The sequence below is a fragment of the Protomyctophum parallelum genome (assembly GCF_964188405.1).
Source record: "Protomyctophum parallelum genome assembly, chromosome: 5".
Lineage (NCBI taxonomy): Eukaryota > Metazoa > Chordata > Actinopteri > Myctophiformes > Myctophidae > Protomyctophum > Protomyctophum parallelum.
The window spans coordinates 17157344-17177779 of NC_139702.1; the positions used below are offsets into that span (position 1 = coordinate 17157344).

At 40.7% G+C, this 20436-nt stretch overlaps 3 protein-coding genes across 3 annotated transcripts in view; 1 reads left to right on the top strand and 2 right to left on the bottom strand.

Annotated features, from left to right (window-relative positions):
* Positions 1 to 15627, bottom strand: part of tmc5 (transmembrane channel like 5) — a gene marked incomplete at both ends in the record, with an annotated part of 44291 nt that extends 28664 nt beyond the window's left edge. Inside the window, 6 exons of the mRNA XM_083764347.1 lie at positions 1665 to 1919; positions 4491 to 4575; positions 5923 to 6025; positions 8151 to 8267; positions 12971 to 13368; positions 15554 to 15627. Coding sequence (XP_083620473.1) covers positions 1665 to 1919; positions 4491 to 4575; positions 5923 to 6025; positions 8151 to 8267; positions 12971 to 13368; positions 15554 to 15627 — 1032 coding nt within the window. The remainder of the gene's footprint in view (positions 1 to 1664; positions 1920 to 4490; positions 4576 to 5922; positions 6026 to 8150; positions 8268 to 12970; positions 13369 to 15553) is intronic.
* Positions 1 to 20436, bottom strand: part of rps15a (ribosomal protein S15a) — a 619775-nt gene that overhangs the window by 37842 nt on the left and 561497 nt on the right. The gene's annotated exons all lie outside the window — the stretch shown is intronic.
* Positions 18664 to 20436, top strand: part of tmc7 (transmembrane channel like 7) — a 25840-nt gene continuing 24067 nt past the window's right edge. Inside the window, 1 exon segment of the mRNA XM_083764705.1 lies at positions 18664 to 18751. Coding sequence (XP_083620831.1) covers positions 18736 to 18751 — 16 coding nt within the window. The 5' untranslated portion in view covers positions 18664 to 18735.

Sequence of the window (20436 nt, forward strand, 5' to 3'; positions counted from 1 at the left end):
TGTGTTTTGACAGGCCTTGATGTCGTTGTAATGACATATTTTACACTTTGGTTGCATGAAAATGGCAGATCTACTGTACAATCTCACAACGCGTCGCAGCGCGACGCGTTGTGAGATTGTAGATCTGCAAGAGATTGTAGATCTGAGATTGTAGAGCAAGAGATTGTAGATCTGCAAGAGATCCAGCATAAAACTGGATCTCTTGTCCACTAGTCCCTTACTAACATTTTATAGTTTTTATTTGTTGACGAAATTGTCAGTATATTTAGTCTTAGTTTTAGTCTTCAAAGATTCGTTTTTATTTAGTTTGCATTTAGTTTTAGTCAGTGAAAAAAGGTAGTCGACGAACATTTTTCGTCTTAGTTTTAGTAGACGAAAACAACACTGGTTGGAGGTTCTATAGTAACGGGTCTCTCCTTGTCGTATGGGCTGTCGTATAACGGGTTTAACCCTGTGAGAACCACTGACATAGAAACATAGGGTTTAACCCTGTGAGAACCACTGACATAGAAACATATGGTTTAACCCTGTGAGAACCACTGACATAGAAACATGGGGTTTAACCCTGTGAGAACCACTGACATAGAAACATGGGGTTTAACCCTGTGAGAACCACTGACATAGAAACATGGGGTTTTTCAGAAAACTGTCAGGATTTAGAAGATGTGTAACCGTCCAAAATGTGGAAGCGTTAAAGGCAAAGCCCAGCTGCTGCACGGGGGGTAATTTCCTCGTCATAACTCCACGGGTCCGCCTGCAGTCCCCACCTCTTACCACTAGGGGCCGAGCGCCTCAACGTTGGAGAGCCTCACTGCAGGGGGATTGGTCTAAACGGGTCAAATCCAGGGCTGGACTTCAGGCCACAGGACGTAGCGGGCATATTCCCGGTGGGCTGCGACCGTAAGGGGGGGCCGCCATGTTTTTTTTGGACAGGCAGGCAGGCCAATAGAGCGGCGCAGCCCCTCCCCCTTTCAGAACAACGAACGGCCCAGGAAATGAAAACGCAATGCATTTCTCCCATAGGCAGTTTTTATTTAATTTATTTAAAGACCTTTTAAGCGTCGTACGAAGCCAACTCTTGTCGTGACAAATCATGACAACACACACAATATTTTGGGCCAAACAAAGAATTAGAAAGTAGAAAAAAACGTCAGGTTACATAACACTTTTGTTGTTGTTTTTCTTCTTTGTAATTATTTGTTTTTTTCGTCCAAAATATTGTGTGTGTTGTCATGATTTGTCACGACAAGAGTTGGCTTCGTACGACGCTTAAGTCGACTAAATGTCATGAGATTTTAGTCGACTAAATCTACAGTTGATTTAGTCGACTAAAAAGTGTTTTGGCGGGCCTTGATGCCGTCGTAATGAGTGTTTTTACACTTGCTGAAAATATGAAAATACTGGAACTCTAGTCCACTAGTCCCTTCCTAACATTTTAGTCTAGTTTTTATTTGTTGACGAAATTGTCAGTATATTTAGTCTTAGTTTTAGTCATCATATAGTTTTCATTTAGTTTTCATTTAGTTTTAGTCAGTGGAAAAAGGCAGTCGATGAACATTTTTCATCTTAGTTTTAGTCGACGAAAACAACACTGTGCGAGCTGGTTCACACGAAAATGACCCGGGCCGAATTCTTGTCCCAGTCGTCCAGCCCTTTTCACTCACCGCTCCCGTCAGGATCTCCAGGCCCCTGAAGGAGACGTTGTGGTCGGGCGTGGAGTCGTAGGCGACCAGCGGTATGGTGATGAAGCCGAAGTTCACCAGGAAGGAGAACACGTTGAACATCAGCAGCCACTTGAGGAACAGGAAGTAGGAGAGGACGCCGGTGCCGAACTTGCCGCCGATCTCCTTCATGGTGCCCTGCCACAGCGCCAGGGTCTGCCGCGCCAGCGTCACGTTGGAGTGGGCCCTGCGGAGAGACTGAGAGAGGACATGCTGGTCTGAGAGCAGCCATAAACCCTGTTAAGACTGCAGAGCACACAGCTGGTCTGAGAGGACATGCTGGTCTGAGAGCAGCCATAAACCCTGTTAAACTGCAGAGCACACAGCTGGTCTGAGAAGACATGCTGGTCTGAGAGGACATGCTGGTCTGAGAGGACATGCTGGTCTGAGAGCAGCCATAAACCCTGTTAAACTGCAGAGCACACAGCTGGTCTGAGAAGACATGCTGGTCTGAGAGGACATGCTGGTCTGAGAGGACATGCTGGTCTGAGAGCAGCCATAAACCCTATTAAGACTGCAGAGCACACAGCTGGTCTGAGAGGACATGCTGGTCTGAGAGCAGCCATAAACCCTGTTAAGACTGCAGAGCACACAGCTGGTCTGAGAGCAGCCATAAACCCTGTTAGACTGCAGAGCACACAGCTGGACTGAGAGGACATGCTGGTCTGAGAGCAGCCATAAACCCTGTTAAGACTGCAGAGCACACAGCTGGTCTGAGAGGACATGCTGGTCTGAGAGCAGCCATAAACCCTGTTAGACTGAGAGGACAGCTGTGTTGTTTTCGTCGACTAAAACTAAGACGAAAAATGTTCGTCGACTGCCTTTTTCCACTGAAGAAAACTAAATGGAAACTAAATTAAAACTATGCTATGATGACTAAAACTAAGACTAAATATACTGACAATTTCGTCAACAAATAAAAACTAGACTAAAATGTTAGGAAGGGACTAGTGGACAAGAGATCCAGTATAAGTAATTCTACACTTGGTTGCATGCAGCAAGTGTAAAAACAGTCCTTACGACGGCATCAATGCCCACCAAAATACATTTTAGTCGACTAAATCACCTGTGGATTTAGTCGACTAAAATCTCATGACATTTAGTCGACTAAAACTAGACTAACACTAACACATTCCAGGTGACTAAAATGTGACTAAAACTAAATGAAAACTATTCAAAAGACTATGACTAAAACTAAAATCAAAATTTGCTGCCAAAACAACACTGGAGGACAGCTGGTCTGAGAACAAGTGTTGTTTTTGGCAGCAAATTTCTATTTTAGTTTTAGTCGTTGTCTCTTGAATAGTTTTCACTTAGTTTTAGTCACATTTTAGTCACCTGGAATGTATTAGTGTTAGTCTAGTTTTAGTCGACTAAATGTCATACGATTTTAGTCGACTAAATCTACAGTTGATTTAGTCGACTAAAATGTGTTTTGACAGGCCTTGATGTCGTTGTAATGACATATTTTACAGATTGTATATCTGCTATTTTCAGCATGCAACCCAGCATAAAACTGGATCTCTTGTATAGTCCCTTCCTAACATTTTAGTCTAGTTTTTATTTGTTGACGAAATTGTCAGTATATTTAGTCTTAGTTTTAGTCATCATAGATTCGTTTTATGTAGTTTTAGTCAGTGAAAAAAGGTAGTCGACGAACATTTTTCGTCTTAGTTTTAGTCGACGAAAACAACACTGCTGAGAACAAGTTTTTGGCACACATGTTTCGTCATAGTATTATTAATTATTAACATACTGGGGCGGTGGCGGTGGTTTGCTCTTCACCGCGGCTCAGTGACGTCATGTTGTAGTTTCGGTGGTCACCTCACCACCAAAACTATTAGACTATGAATAACGCTTTAGACACTTATACGTATCTGTATACGTGGGAATTATCGGATGAGGAAGGCCTTAATCAGACCAGTGTGTGTGTCCAGTGGAAACCTCGTATGAATCTGAAAAAGACTGGGTATAGTGCGACACATTATTGTAAACATTAATGCAAAGTAAGACTTTTGGGGTCAAAAGATGCTAAATTGGGGCGAGAAAATAAAAAGTAAAGTATGTTGCAGTGTACAGTATAGCCGTCATGCTCACCAATGAGACGTTCTCTGAGCAGTCTGTCAGACATGTCAGTGTACAGTATAGCCGTCATGCTCACCAGTGAGACGTTCTCTGAGCAGTCTGTCAGACATGTGTACAGTATAGCCGTCATGTGTACAGTATAGCCGTCATGCTCACCAATGAGACGTTCTCTGAGCAGTCTGTCAGACATGTCAGTGTACAGTATAGCCGTCATGCTCACCAATAAGACGTTCTCTGAGCAGTCTGTCAGACATGTCAGTGTACAGTATAGCCGTCATGCTCACCAGTGAGACGTTCTCTGAGCAGTCTGTCAGACATGTGTACAGTATAGCCGTCATGTGTACAGTATAGCCGTCATGCTCACCAATAAGACGTTCTCTGAGCAGTCTGTCAGACATGTCAGTGTACAGTATAGCCGTCATGCTCACCAGTGAGACGTTCTCTGAGCAGTCTGTCAGACATGTCAGTGTACAGTATAGCCGTCATGCTCACCAGTGAGACGTTCTCTGAGCAGTCTGTCAGACATGTCAGTGTACAGTATAGCCGTCATGCTCACCAGTGAGACGTTCTCTGAGCAGTCTGTCAGACATGTCAGTGTACAGTATAGCCGTCATGCTCACCAATGAGACGTTCTCTGAGCAGTCTGTCAGACATGTCAGTGTACAGTATAGCCGTCATGCTCACCAATGAGACGTTCTCTGAGCAGTCTGTCAGACATGTCAGCTGCATGCGGGAGCGCTTGGTAGACTTGAACATCAGTACTTGACTCCTGGAAATAATACGAGCCATTATGAAAGTTAAAGGAGAATTCCATACTAAAAGGCTTTCTTATACCTTTCTTTGTAGTTGTTACGTCCCCACCAAAGAGGTCCAGGTGTTATTTTGTGCAAAAACTCCTTATTGGCTATTTCCCCTACCATAAGCCCTAAATGAATTGCATTGAATTGAATGGGAATTGAATGGGGCTATGGGGTGTTGTGCTAATTCGCTTATTTCCATCGCTCAAAATTATAATTTCTTTGTATATATCCCTCTCTTCATAATGTAAATAATATCTTAAGCGGCACACTTTACTATACTTCTTTCAATGGAAATAAGCGAACTAGCATAACACCCCATAGCCCCATTCAATTCCCATTCTATGCAATACAATTAATTTAGGGCTTATGGTAGGGGAAATAGCCAATAAGTTTTTGCACAAAAAAACACCTGGACCTCTTTGGTGGGGACGTAACAACTACAAAGAAAGGTAAGAAAGATAAGAAAGCATTCTAGCATGGAATTCTCCTTTAAGCTATTGAAAAATAGCAGATCTTTTTTTTCACCGAGTGCCACGCTATGAACTTGAAGGTCTGCTATTTTTTTTAAATCGTGAAAATGTGCCTCAAATATTTGAATATATATTATTACAGAGTGAACATTTTAACTAAAATCTTTGCTTCTGGGGGAGGGGTCCCTGGAACAACATATTTTCAGATGGGGGGTCGGCGGCCAAATACATTTATATTTGGGGGTCCTTGACATGAAAATGTTTGAGAACCACTGAAACACAGGTTTTTCAGAAAACTTAGAAGGCATTTATTTGTAGAATCGTCCTCTTTAATTACAAATTGTGTGCTTAGTATTATCACGTTGAATTATATGACCTGTCAATAGAATAGATAGAACTTTAATGATCCCGAGGGGAAATTTCCGCTGTCACATAATGCTGCTGTTCGAAAGCAAACTTTACCCAGATAAAAACCCATAGGCATCAACACAACTCTACCGTCTAAAACAAATATCACTGTACACGTGTACACACAGTGTACGTACACACTACAGTTTATCAGTTACTTTTTTACCAAAACTCCATCACTTGTGGAATGCAACTTTAAACAATAAAGGTGAGGTGTTTGTGTCCATCTGTGTTCAGTTGGAAGCGAGTTACATTCATGTGTCTGACTTATTATTACCTAACATTGCAAAAGGTCAAGCCTATACTTGTCCGTGTCGTACTGTGCACACAACACCAGTATTTTATGACCCCTATTAGGGTATAAAGTTGAACTAAGTCCATATTGACAATGAGGAGGGAGCTTTGTAATCTTTAACTTGTGACACAAAAGGTATTTACCTGATGTGTTTCTTCTCTTCAAAGGTCATCGGGAGGTCTCGAATGGCCCGGATTCGCTCGCGCGTCGACATGGCGACCAGGTCTTTGACTAAGTTCTGTTCCTCTGGAATGGAAGGGATGAGAAGACAAGACATGGATACAGTGTTGTTTTTGGCAGCAAATTTCTATTTTAGTGTTAGTCATAGTCTCCTGAATAGTTTTCACTTAGTCTTAGTCACATTTTAGTCACCTGGAATGTATTAGTGTTAGTCTAGTTTTAGTCGACTAAATGTCATAAGATTTTAGTCGACTAAATCTACAGGTGATTTAGTCGACTAAAATGTATTTTTGCGGGACTTGTTGCCGTCATAATGACTTATTTTACACTTGCTGAAAATAGCCGATCTACAAGCTCACAACGCGTTGCAGCGCGACGCGTTGTGAGCTTGTAGATCGGCTATTTTCAGCATGCAACCAAGTGTAAAATTACTTATACTGGATCTCTTGTCCACTAGTCCCTAACATTTTAGTCTAGTTTTTATTTGTTGACGAAATTGTCAGTATATTTATATACTGTATACAGTCTTAGTTTTAGTCATCATAGCACAGTTTTAATTTAGTTTCCATTTAGTTTTCTTCAGTGGAAAAAGGTAGTCGACGAACATTTTTCGTCTTAGTTTTAGTCGACGAAAACAACACTGCATGGATGCTATTAATCTCTGCGTACAGCGCACGAAGACAGACAGAAGACATGGATAGATGCTATTAATCTCTGCGTACAGCGCACGAAGACAGACAGAAGACAAAGGAAAGGAAAGGTACTATGTTTACCCAGGGTAACTGGACTAAGGAAAGGAAAGGTACTATGTTTACCCAGGGTAACTGGACAAAGGAAAGGAAAGGTACTATGTTTACCCAGGGTAACTGGACTAAGGAAAGGAAAGGTACTATGTTTACCCAGGGTAACTGGACTAAGGAAAGGAAAGGTACTATGTTTACCCAGGGTAACTGGACAAAGGAAAGGAAAGGTACTATGTTTACCCAGGGTAACTGGACTAAGGAAAGGAAAGGTACTATGTTTACCCAGGGTAACTGGACTAAGGAAAGGAAAGGTACTATGTTTACCCAGGGTAACTGGACTAAGGAAAGGTAAAGGTACTATGTTTACCCAGGGTAACTGGACTAAGGAAAGGAAATGTACTATGTTTACCCAGGGTAACTGGACTAAGGAAAGGAAAGGTACCATGTTTACCCAGGGTAACTGGACTAAGGAAAGGAAAGGTACTATGTTTACACAGGGTAACTGGACTAAGGAAAGGAAAGGTACCATGTTTACCCAGGGTAACTGGACTAAGGAAAGGAAAGGTACTATGTTTACCCAGGGTAACTGGACTAAGGAAAGGAAAGGTACTATGTTTACCCAGGGTAACTGGACTAAGGAAAGGTAAAGGTACTATGTTTACCCAGGGTAACTGGACAAAGGAAAGGAAAGGTACTATGTTTACCCAGGGTAACTGGACTAAGGAAAGGAAAGGTACTATGTTTACCCAGGGTAACTGGACTAAGGAAAGGAAAGGTACTATGTTTACCCAGGGTAACTGGACTAAGGAAAGGAAAGGTACTATGTTTACCCAGGGTAACTGGACTAAGGAAAGGAAAGGTACTATGTTTACCCAGGGTAACTGGACTAAGGAAAGGAAAGGTACTATGTTTACCCATGCAGGGTAAATGGACTAAGGAAAGGTAAAGGTAGGCTACTATGTTTACCCAGGGTAACTGGACTAAGGAAAGGAAAGGTACTATGTTTATCCAGGGTAACTGGACTAAGGAAAGGAAAGGTACTATGTTTACCCATGCAGGGTACATGGACTAAGGAAAGGTAAAGGTACTATGTTTACCCAGGGTAACTGGACTAAGGAAAGGAAAGGTACTATGTTTACCCAGGGTAACTGGACTAAGCTCAAGAACTTGTTTACCGCCAGGCCCTGCTCATAGAACATTTCATGGTAGGCTAGAGGTTTAATGCCTTGTCCAAGGGCACTTCAGCATGGACATGGATATATGCTACCAATCTCTGCATACAGCACACGAAGACAGACAGAAGACATGGATACCAATCTCTGCATACAACACACGAAGACAGACAGAAGACATGGATAGATGCTACCAATCTCTGCGTACAGCGCACGGCAGAATGCTGTTTCGGCAGCCGACACATTATTATTATTATTATATAAACTGTCTCTTACCGTTCTCCATCTCACTCCTGATGGCGTTCTCTGTGAACACCTGGTGGGCGGGATCACCCTCTGGGAACATGCTCATCCTCCGCATCGCCATCCCCCTCCACCTCATGGTCATGTTACCTACATGTTACATACATGTTACCATCCCCCTCCACCTCATGGTCATGTTACATACATGTTACCATAGATGTTACCATACATGTTACCACATTTTACGGTTGTTACCATACATGTTCATGTTACCTATATACATCCCCCTCCACCTCATGGTCATGTTACCTACATGTTACATACATGTTACCATACATGTTACCATACATGTTACCACATGTTACGGTTGTTACCATACATGTTCATGTTACCTACATGAACTTCCAGGACTGGGTGACAATCGGAGTAATCAATTGCCAGCTGGAGATCAAAATAGTAAATACCTATGTTATTCTTCGCCGATTTCTGTTGTTTTCTTTCCACATTGGAAAGTCTTGATCACGATGAAGTTGTTTGGCTTTAATAATTGTCTGCTTTGAGTGAGCTTAATTAGTACCTATACACTAATCAGAGAGTACTTTTCATTACATAGTTTGATCAAGAACTACAGTAGGTTTCATATCTCTACTTAGTTTTTTTAGATAGCGCTAAAACTATTCTGTAAAATGGTGTCATGGTCAAAACACTTTTGGTAGAGGAATGACTGACATTCGGGTCCACTTTGGATTTAAACAAACAAACTATTAAATAATAAAGTACATACTGTAAACTTTCCTCCATGTTGTACAAAAGAAAGAAAATACCAAGATGAATGTGTTGCATTACTCTAGTCTATACACTCTAACTGATAGCAATGTGGACTAATGTGAGTGCTGAGCAAAGAGCATTATCTGATTCGTAATGCCGTAGGCATGTGAAAAGCTACCTGTACCTGTACCCTGTACTGTACGAGGACAACGCTACTGGATTCTGATACTACCACTACAACCTGGAAGCACTTTAATGGTCAATATGACTCATGTCGACAGTCAGATACTACCATGTCTGTTGACACACAGTAAACCAGATGTGATAACACACCAGTGTTGTTTTCGTCAACTAAAACTAAGACGAAAAATGTTCGTCGACTACCTTTTTCCACTGAAGAAAACTAAATGGAAACTAAATTAAAACTATGCTATGGTGACTAAAACTAAGACTAAATATACTGACAATTTCGTCAACAAATAAAAACTAGACTAAAATGTTAGGAAGGGACTAGTGGACAAGAGATCCAGTATAAGTGTCACAGTCTGTGACTTGTGTTATGTTATTTGTGTACCCTGGTTTCATGGTTTTAGTTAGTTAGTGTTTTATGTTGTTACTGTGATGTTGTACTCTGTATTATTCCTTGTTTCTTAGTTGCAGTTTTGCTTTACACTGTGAACTGTTATTTTGTAGTCTTTTGTGCCTTCCTGTTTGCCCCTGTAGTTCTGTTCCTGTCTTGTCTCACTAGTCCTGTGATTGCCAGTGTTTCCTCCTGTGTCTTATTAGTCTCCCAGCCAATCCCTGTGTTGATTTGTCTGTGGTGTTCACCTGTGTCTAGTTGTAGCTGTCATCAAGATTAAAAGCTGCCTACAGAATTAAAGTTCTTTTATAAATAAGTACATAAGTTAAGAAGTTCATAATGTTTTTTGTTTAATGTCAATTTCATGTTTCTACTTTATTTCAATGTATATTGAGGTGAGATTTATGTTGATTGATTGACTAAGTCACTTTAACCTCTGAGCAGTTGAAGCCTGATCTGCTGATTGAGCAAGGGTGGTTTCGATCACTGGTAATTAGCAGAGCAGGGCAGAGCCACTGAGCCAGTTCATTCTGAGAGAGAGCTTCAGCGTGCAACAGCTAAAGTGCATTGCTGCTGCCACATGTAGATCTGCTGTTTTCCAGCCCATGATATCGGTTCAAATCAATACACTGATACTGAGAAGATTTCCCCCGTTTATTCCCCCCAAAGTGGATGCGGCCAATGAGGTATTATTTGTTACATTTGTTTGTTTTATTGTAACCTGTGTTGTTCTTCATTATTGTTCTCTATGAGAATTTTGTACTGAATGTATATTGTCTTTTATGTTTTTATTCAGTTCTCACGGCATTTAGCAGTCAAATAAATGTCTGTACAACAAAAAGAGCGCCTTGTGACGTATCTACCCACGGAGGGGGCTACACTAGTTATCCCATGTCTATAAGTTTGCCCTTGTGTGTTCAGTTCCTTGTTCGTTCGTAAAATGTTGTCAGTGGTTTTTTGTTACTAGTGTTTTCCTTGTTCCTAGTGTTTGCCTAGCTCCTAGTGTTTTGCCTTGCTCTCCTCGTACTCCAGTGTATGTTCCTGTTTTTGGTTAATAAACCCCCCTTGCTTTCGACCTGCCTGTCCTCTGCCTTTGTCTGCACTTGGGTCCAACACCTGCCTGTCCTGAACCGTGACAATAAGTCATTTTACACTTGGTTGCATGCTGAAAATAGCCGAGCTTGTAGATCGGCTATTTTCAGCAAGTGTAAAATATGTCATTATGACGGCAACAAGGCCCGCCAAAATACATTTTAGTCGACTAAATCACCTGTAGATTTCGTCGACAAAAATCTTATGACATTTAGTCGACTAAAACTAGACTAACACTAATACATTCCAGGTGACTAAAATGTGACTAAGACTAAGTGAAAACTATTCAGGAGACTATATGACTAAAACTAAAATAGAAATGTGCTGCTGCCAAAAAACAACACTAACACACACATGGATGTATCTATCTAATGCATGTATCTATATCTACTGCAGTGTCCGTCCGTCCATCCGTGTACCCACGCACATACACACACATGTATGTAGGCCTATGTGTATATGTATTTACACAGTAACATAGCAACATAGCATTTGAACATGGCAACCGTGTCAGAGTTTAAATGGTATATAAATCAACATCTACCTGAAGCTGCATGGTAGGGCGGTGCATTTCCGCGGTCCATTTGGAATGTGCTGTGGCCTTGTTGTAAAAGAATGAATGAGGGGAGGAATCACAATATAGGTCACGATTAAAGAATGAACAGAGTTATGATACTGTTGAATGAGGTACAATACGTATGTCACATAGCAACACAGGTAGAAAACCAAACTGAAACAAACGGTCTCTATAGTTTAGTCATGGACAGTGGCGTGCACAGACATTTAGAGGGGCAGTTTGCTCAAGTGAAAAAAAAGGGCACCTTGTGCAGCACATTTTGGAGCAGGAACCCATTTCGGTGCTTAATAGCTATTGAAAAATAGCAGATCTACAAGCTCATAGCGCGCCACCGAGTGAGCTTGTAGGTCTGCTATTTCTTTTATTATTTGAAGAACCACTGACATAGAAACATAGCTTTAGATTGTGGGGGGCCTAAATAATATAGTAGAAGCGTTTTTTTTTTTATCAAGATTTGATCAATGTCACCGCATGGTCCACACACTACAAATTAAGAAATTCAGCAAAATTGCCAAAAGGGCAGGGGGTGCTCTAGCACCCCCTAGTGTCTATCTGTGCACGCCACTGATGAGGTAGCCTACCATGCAGACAACATAATGTCACATAGCAAGACAGGGCGAAAACCAAACTGAAACAAACGGTCTCTATAGTTTAGTCATGGATACAAGAGGCATCAGCACTATTGGAAATACCATTCACTGTACATACAGTACATACAGTACATACAGTATACTGGCTCTGTGCGACAGACGTTCTCAAACAATCAGTGTTGTTTTCGTCGACTAAAACTAAGACGAAAAATGTTCGTCGACTACCTTTTTTCACTGGCAAAAACTAAATGGTAACTAAATGTAAACTAAGCTATGATGACTAAAACTAAGACTAAATATACTGACAATTTCGTCAACACAAAAACTAGACTAAAATGCTAGGAAGAGGACTAGTGGACAAGAGACCCAGTATAAGTCATTTTACACTTGGTTGCATGCTGAAAATAGCTGATCTACAAGCTCACAACGCGTCGCGCTGCGACGCGTTGTGAGCTTGTAGATCGGCTATTTTCAGCAAGTGTAAAAACACTCATTACGACGGCATCAAGACCCGCCAAAATACATTTTAGTCGACTAAATCAACTGTAGATTTAGTCGACTAAAATCTTATGACATTTAGTCGACTAAAACTAGACTAACACTAAGACATTCCAGGTGACTAAAATGTGACTAAAACTAAGTGTAAACTATTCAAAAGACTATGACTAAAACTAAAATCAAAATGTGCTGCCAAAAACAACACTGATTCACAGTACATACAGTATACTGGCTCTGTGCGACAGACGTTCTCAAACATGAACCCACAGATTGATTGTCCATGTTCTCTCTAACGGTATGAGCTCTGCGTGTACAGTAGATCGGCTCATTTTCAATAGGCAAAGTATAACATTGTTTAGGCCCTGAGGCCGATTCTAAAAACGCATCTAAATCCTGACCTAAGCTTTCTGGAAAAACTATATATACTATAGCAGCATCAAAATATAAATACTGTACATACTGTACAGAACCCAAACATGGGTTCCCGGCCTGAGGGGGTGTGAAACACCAAAAGGGGTTCCCGCCCAGAATGGGTTAAAGTGGTTAACTGATGGCTAAAGTAAAATACACCGTTTTTTTTAAAGATTTTTGTTTTTGCTAAAGTCAAATACACAGTTGTTGTTTTTTTAAGATATTTGTTTTCGCTGGCACTCATTCAAGGACCCCCACTTTAAGAATCACTGCTGTACCACAACCGTTTGTGTAAATCACCTGAGGCTCAGCACTCACATCAAGAGGGTCTACTCACTGCGGTCGTGCTGCAGTGCAGGGCTCTCTGGGTGAGCTGAGATGCTGACGGGCCCCATGGGGAGGCCGACGTCTCTGTGCCCCCAGTGAGGTGCAGGGCTCTCTGGGTGAGAGACGGGCCCCATTGGGAGGCCGACGTCTCTGTGCCCCCAGTGAGGTGCAGGGCTCTCTGGGTGAGCTGAGATGCTGACGGGCCCCATGGGGAGGCCTTCTCTGTGCCCCCAGTGAGGTGCAGGGCTCTCTGGGTGAGCCGAGGTGGAGACGGGCCCCATGGGGAGGCCGCCGTCTCTCTGGCTCCAGCCCCCCCATGGTGGGACCGTCTCCGGGGGCTGCCCGGCCCCATGCTCCGTCCTGGCATACGGGTTACCGACACCGTGCTGCTGCTGTTGGAGCGCGTTCCTGGATGGCAAACATTAAAGGAGAATTCCATACTAAAAGGCTTTCTTACCTTTCTTTGTAGTTGTTACATCCCCACCAAAGAGGTCCAGGTGTTATTTTGTGCAAAAGCTCCTTATTGGCTATTTCCCCTACCATAAGCCCTAAATGAATTGCATTGAATTGAATGGGAATTGAATGGGGCTATGGGGTGTTGTGCTAATTCGCTTATTTCCATCGCTCAAAATTATAATTTCTTTGTATATATCCTCTCTTCATAATGTAAATAATATCCCAAGCGGCACACTTTACTACTTCTTTCGATGGAAATAAGCGAACTAGCATAACACCCCATAGCCCCATTCAATTCCCATTCAATGCAATGCAATTCATTGAGGGCTTATGGTAGGGAAAATAGCCATTAAGGGGTTTTTGCACAAAAAAACACCTGGACCTCTTTGGTGGGGACGTAACAACTACAAAGAAAGGTAAGAAAGATAAGAAAGCATTCTAGCATGGAATTCTCCTTTAAGTCATACATGGATGCGGGATACTAAAACTAAGAAGAAAAATGTTTGTCGACTACCTTTTTTCACTGACTAAAACTAAATAAAAAAAATCTATGATGACTAAAACTAAGACTAAATATACTGACAATTTCGTCAACAAATAAAAACTAGACTAAAATGTTAGGCAGGGACTAGTGGACAAGAGATCCAGTTTCATGCTGGGTTGCATGCTGAAAATAGCATGCAACCAAAGTGTAAAATATGTCATTACAACGACATCAAGGCCTGTCAAAACACATTTTAGTCGACTAAATCAACTGTAGATTTAGTCGACTAAAATCATGTGACATTTAGTCGACTAAAACTAGACTAAACACTAGAACATTCCAGGCGACTAAAATGTGACTAAAACTAAGTGAAAACTATTCAAGAAACTATGACTAAAACTAAAATAGAAATTTGCTGCCAAAAACAACACTGGTAAGTACGTTGTGGTCAAAAGGTTAATCCCTAATAAGTGGTTACCGTATTTATGAGTCAGTTCAGGAAGGAAGTGAACTGTAAATGGAAGTTCCCTCCGGGAAAATATCATGCATGTGTGTGTCAATAATGTGATGTGAAAAACACAGCTACATTTTATTAATCAGACCAGTGTGTGTGTCCAGTGGAAACCTCGTATGAATCTGATCTCAGGTCAGAATGGGTTAAGATGATCATTGTCTATCTATCTATTATAATGAAATAACACAGAATGTAATCTCTGTCACGCCAGCGTAGTGAGAGGTTGGACTTGACTCTATAACTGCCTAACAAACATAAACTACAGTAGATCTGAGTGAATACCATGCTTTTACATGATACTACCTGCATGCTGTTTCATTGTGTGTGTGGTGTAGCATTATTGTATACTCTCTGATTAGTGTATACAGTATAGGTACTAAGCTCGCTCAAAGCAGACAATTATTAAAAGCCCAACAACTTCATCGTGATCAAAGGAAGCCAAACAAAAATAGGTTTTACTCTTATGTACCTGTACTGTACACAATAAAGTACAACCTTGAACCTTGAAGAGAACACCTCATTATTGATGATGCATAATCATGCGATTTACAATCTACACTTTAGACATTTGGCAGACGCTCTTATTCCAGAGAGACTTGAGAGATGCATAGAATACTCATCTAGGATCATAAGTAAACTAATAACCTAACATACACCCAGTAATATTCAAACAGTTATTAAAATCAAGTGACAGACATAATCATAACACCAGAATTGCAAGCCTCTGTCATTTATCACTCCCTGCTCCAAAAACGAACCTCCTTAAACAAACAGTTATGTATCGATCAATATCATTTTGGAACATGTTACCACCTCACATTAACATAACACAACATAAATTATCTTTCAAATATGCTTTAAAGGAACACTTGCTAGAGTTGACCACAGGCCCATAATGTTATTCTCATTATGTTGCATTTAATTTTATAGAATGAATTGTAATTATGTATTTTCATGTATTTAACTTTGTTGAATGTATTTGTAATTACCGTATGTATTTTTTGTATGTATTTTATATGGACCCCAGGAAGATTAGCTGTCGCCACGGCGTCAGCTAATGGGGATCCATTCAATAGACAATAAACAATATAACAGTGGCATTTAGGCTAAATAAACATTACATGAACATAATATCAGACCTTCTGTCGACCTCCAGAGTGTCACTCTGATGGTACCCAGGGTTGACCAGTCCTCCGTGGCCGTAGCGTGACATGTGATGACCCTCCGTGTGTTCCTGTTCTTATACTCAGCGTTGATCCTCTCTGCTCCGATCTGCCCCTCGATGGAACATGGATTGTTTGTCCGTGAAGTCAACAAAAGTCTACAAGCCATAAAGAACAGCCGTTAGCATTACTGGTATCTACAACGATGCCGTATAAGTATATAGTATATAACAGAGCCAATAAGTATTTGCCATTATATGACTGACGATGCTTTCAGGATCCAACAGCTTACTACTACTTGAAGTCATGTCAGGTTCAGTGGGATAAGCGTCATGCTATTAAAGGTTGAGCACGGTGAAAAGAGTGACAGCCAGTTTGTCATGAGGAAACCTGATGTAACTGAACTCTCTGCATGGTTCCCGGGCCATCCTCATCACCACTTCATTATTAATTCACACACAGCAGCGGCTATAAGGTTTCCACCACCATTAAGTGCACGCCAGTCATATTATGGTGCTGTATATATATGACTCAAAGCCCAGCTGATATGCATTTAAACAATCTGAATAAACAGTATAGTATAGGTCTATCTGAAATATAGCTAAGATAAAGAAATATCGTCTATAATCAGATCACAAACTTAACTGTTAAATGCACAATGACGCTCAGCTCATCCTGCCGTATATGGCACAGTGATCAGTGACAGTCACTGAGTTTCTTACTTGAAATACTGACCAATAAAATACAGATCAAGTTCAATTAAATGCCAATCTGTCTATTCTAAAAGATCAGAAATTAGTAATACATTAGTAGTGCTGCAGTGCTTTCCTGCAGTGCTTTCCTGTTCTGCTTACCTGGCTGGTTAGGTTATTGTAGGACTGACACAAAGTTATGTAAACTTCTAGCTCAGTCCAAGCGGTCCAGGTTTGATCTCCACCTGTGTAGACTCTATAGCCAGAGAAACTCTAACACAGGGGAGGGCCGTCTGGGCTACAAGGAAGTGTAGAGGTTTAAACGCTATAGAGGTTTTAAACTCTAACACAGGGGAGGGCCGTCTGGGCTACGAGGAAGTGTAGAGGTTTAAAGTCCACCTGGAATACCGTGGCATGTGGTCACAGGAGGTCACAAGACAGAGATAACAAATTATCCAGACCAGTGTGTGTCCCAGTGGAAACCTCATATGAATCTGATCTCAGGTCAGAATGGGTTAATTGGCGTGAAACAAATTAGACTCAAAAGGACAATATTGTGCATTGTGTCAATGTGGTATGGCTGACTACTGAAGTCTGTGTCTGTGTCTGTGTGTGTCCGTGGACCCCCAGGAGTCCTTGAGGGAGTTCCAGGGGGGGTCCTCAGCTCAAATTTAGCTGAGGACCGCCTGGAACCAAATGGACCCTTATTATGTGTCTGTAACTCTGAGAGTGTAAAAAATTGAACCAAATGGACCCATTTGGGGTCCTTTTCAGTCGACTAAAATGTATTTTGGCTGGTCTTGATGCTGTCGTAATGAGTGTTTTTACACTTGCTGATATAGCCGATCTACAAGCCGATCTACAAGCTCACAACGCGTTGCGACACGTTGTGAGCTTGTAGATCGGCTATTTTCAGCATGCAACCAAGTGTAAAATGACTCATAATGGATCTCTTGTCCACTAGTCCCTTCCTAACATTTTAGTCTTTTTTATTTGTCGACGAAATTGTCAGTATATTTAGTCTTAGTTTTAGTCATCGTAGCTTAGTTTTCATTTAGTTTCCATTTGTTTTTGTCAGTGAAAAAAGGTAGTCGACGAACATTTTTCGTCTTAGTTTTAGTCGACGAAAACAACACTGTTGCACACGCACTTTCTACAACCTATCGCATAGCACTTTAACGCCTGCACTTTAATGGTTATGTGCACTTTTGTACTTTGGTATCTGCTATGTGAACTGTTTTATCTGTACTGTTTAATTGTTTAATAAATATACTGTCTATGCAGCAAACCAATTTGCCCTTCGGGGACACTATAAACTTGAACCTTGAACCTTGAAATGGGGGGACTAATTAGTGCCAATTTGGGGGTTCTTGACATGAAAAGGTTTTGAAACCACTGTGGTGCAGGATGGCTACTATACCTGCTGTAAAGTCTGCATTTCCTCCATAAATAATAATAATACTGTATTGTCTCTGTCAGTGAGACTGCTCCTGGATATATATTGTTGGTACTGGGGCTTGTTAGGCTACATACAATTTACAATTTACAATTTAGGCATTTATCAGACGCTCTTAATCCAGAGCGATTTACATTAAGCAATAACAAAAAAGCATGGGAATACATCACATAAAAGCATTTATCATGAAACATGCGTAAGCTATTAAAGAAAGTAACAGTGGAATATCTATATAATGAAACTATACATATAAACTATACATATATACTATACTATGCTATACATATGTACTATGACGTGCTATGACTACATACAATGCAATTATAGTGCTGTCTACATAACATGCTATAAGTCTGTATCAAATGCTATCTAAGTCTACAGAAATGCTATCTAAGGGGGTGGGGTAAGTGCTATGGGCCATGATGGAGTTTGTGTGTGTGTGTGTGTGTGTGTGTGTGTGTGTGTGTGTGTGTGTGTGTGTGTGTGTGTGTGTGTGTGTGTGTGTGTGTGTGTGTGTGTGCTGAACTTGTGTGTTATTATAATTTGATTTATTTCACACCATTTTTTATGTGTAGGCTATTTTATTTTTTATTTTTTATTAATACTTATAATAATAATAAGTAATAATTAGCTTTTTTTTCTTTTTTGATTGATTGATTGAAAATAGGTAATCCAAAGACAGACAGACAGACAGACAGACAGACATATAGGTCATTATAGATAGATAGATAGATATATAATAATTACATCATTGACTTAATTATTATTCAATCTTAGTCCAATCCGAGGCTATTTAAAAATAGACAGGACTTTGCTTCCCCCTGGTGGCGTCGCTCCTTCATTGCATCCATGGGATAGTTCGGTCGGTGGTGTGAGACATCCAGGAAGTTGTGTTGTTGTCAGTCACAGACATTTATCTCTCTACAAGTCACAGACACAGTCACAGACACATTCCTGTTCACACTGTGGCGACACTGGACACTGTTTTTATCTCATGACGACAAGGGAAGATGGAAGACAACTCGGGTAAGAGAGATGACATAAAGATGAAATAACTCTATGGAACACATAACTATAGTCTGTTACGGGTTGCTAACTGAGTTGCTAACGAATGTAAGCTAACTGTATGTGTTGGAGTGCATCAGTGTTGTTTTCGTCGACTAAAACTAAGACGAAATTTTTTCGTCGACTACCTTTTTCCACTGAAGAAAACTAAATGGAAACTGAATTAAAACTGTGCTATGATGACTAAAACTAAGACTAACACTAAGACATTCCTGGTGACTAAAATGTGACTAAAACTAAAGGAAAACTATTCAAAAGACTATGACTAAAACTAACAAAAATTGCTGCCAAAAACAACACTGGAGTGCATGCCTGGTCTACTACTATAAACTGTACAGAACCAAATAGTTTTCCTATGTTGTGTATTATGGCTATGGGCTGTCTACATAACAATGCAATTATAGTGCTGTCTACATAAGTCTGTATCAAATGCTATCTAAGTCTACAGAAATGCTATCTAAGGGGGTGGGGTAAGTGCTATGGGCCATGATGGAGTCTGAAAAGGTGGGTTTAATGTATTGCAAATAGTCGCCTATTAACAAAGTGATGCTTGGAAAAGAAGTAGGCTACAATTATGCAGCAGCACCAACAATAAGCAAAGAAATACAAATACAGTATGTTGAGCATTATAATGTCTTCTGCATGCACCTTGTATTTCTATTAACTATATTCAATTAATTTGAACATGTATATATTTACAATAGAGAACTTACTGTATAGATGTAACATTTAGTAAAATATTGGTAGGGTAGGGTTTGATTGATTGAAATATTTATTAACAGTTTGTAGAATTACAGTACATTTCAAGCACAAACTCAATACAAAGACTGTTAACTGTGAGTGGACGACCCAATTAAGCATTACACTTGTTTACAACAGGGTCCACCTTGTTCAATTCATCAAAACATTTAGGGACTTCTATGTAGTTAAAGAACAGAACAGGAATTCATCATATAGGAAGCAAAAAGGGAAAAGATACATATACAGTGAGGGGAAAGGGGGGGGGGGGATTCAGATTCTATGGGGGCCAGTTTCTAATTGCAGCCGTCCGTAGGTGCCCTTTGAGAGCGGTTTTGAAGGAGTCAAGGGATTCACGTGTCTTAATGACTGTTGGTAGGGTGTTCCACATTTTGGTGGCATAGGAGCGAAAAAAAATTTGTCCCTTGTTTGTGCCGAATCTGGGTTGTACATGGTTTGTTGCACTCCCTCTGGTGTTGTGGGTGTGGACTTCGTTTACATTAAGGAAGTATTTAGATGTATTTATATAGAAGTATTTAGATTAGGTACTACTGGCCAATCTGGACTGGAGGGGCACAAAATCCAATCTAGATATATATATACGGTGTATATTTGGTTTTCTCAGCCATATAGCCTATGTGGTCATACTGTACATATATCGTTATTTTATTTGACAGTTTTCCGCCAGAGAGGGTCCCAAAAGCATCAGTGGTCAGTGGTTCCCAAACCTTTTCATGTCAAGGACCCCCAAATTGACACTAATTAAGCCACGGACCCCCACTAGAAAACATATACAGGGACCCCCATGAGAGAACATCTTCACGATGCAATAGTCTACTAACGGACCCCCATTGAGTGGGACCCCCAATTTATATTGTAAAAATCAATGTTAATTTAACGCATTCTGA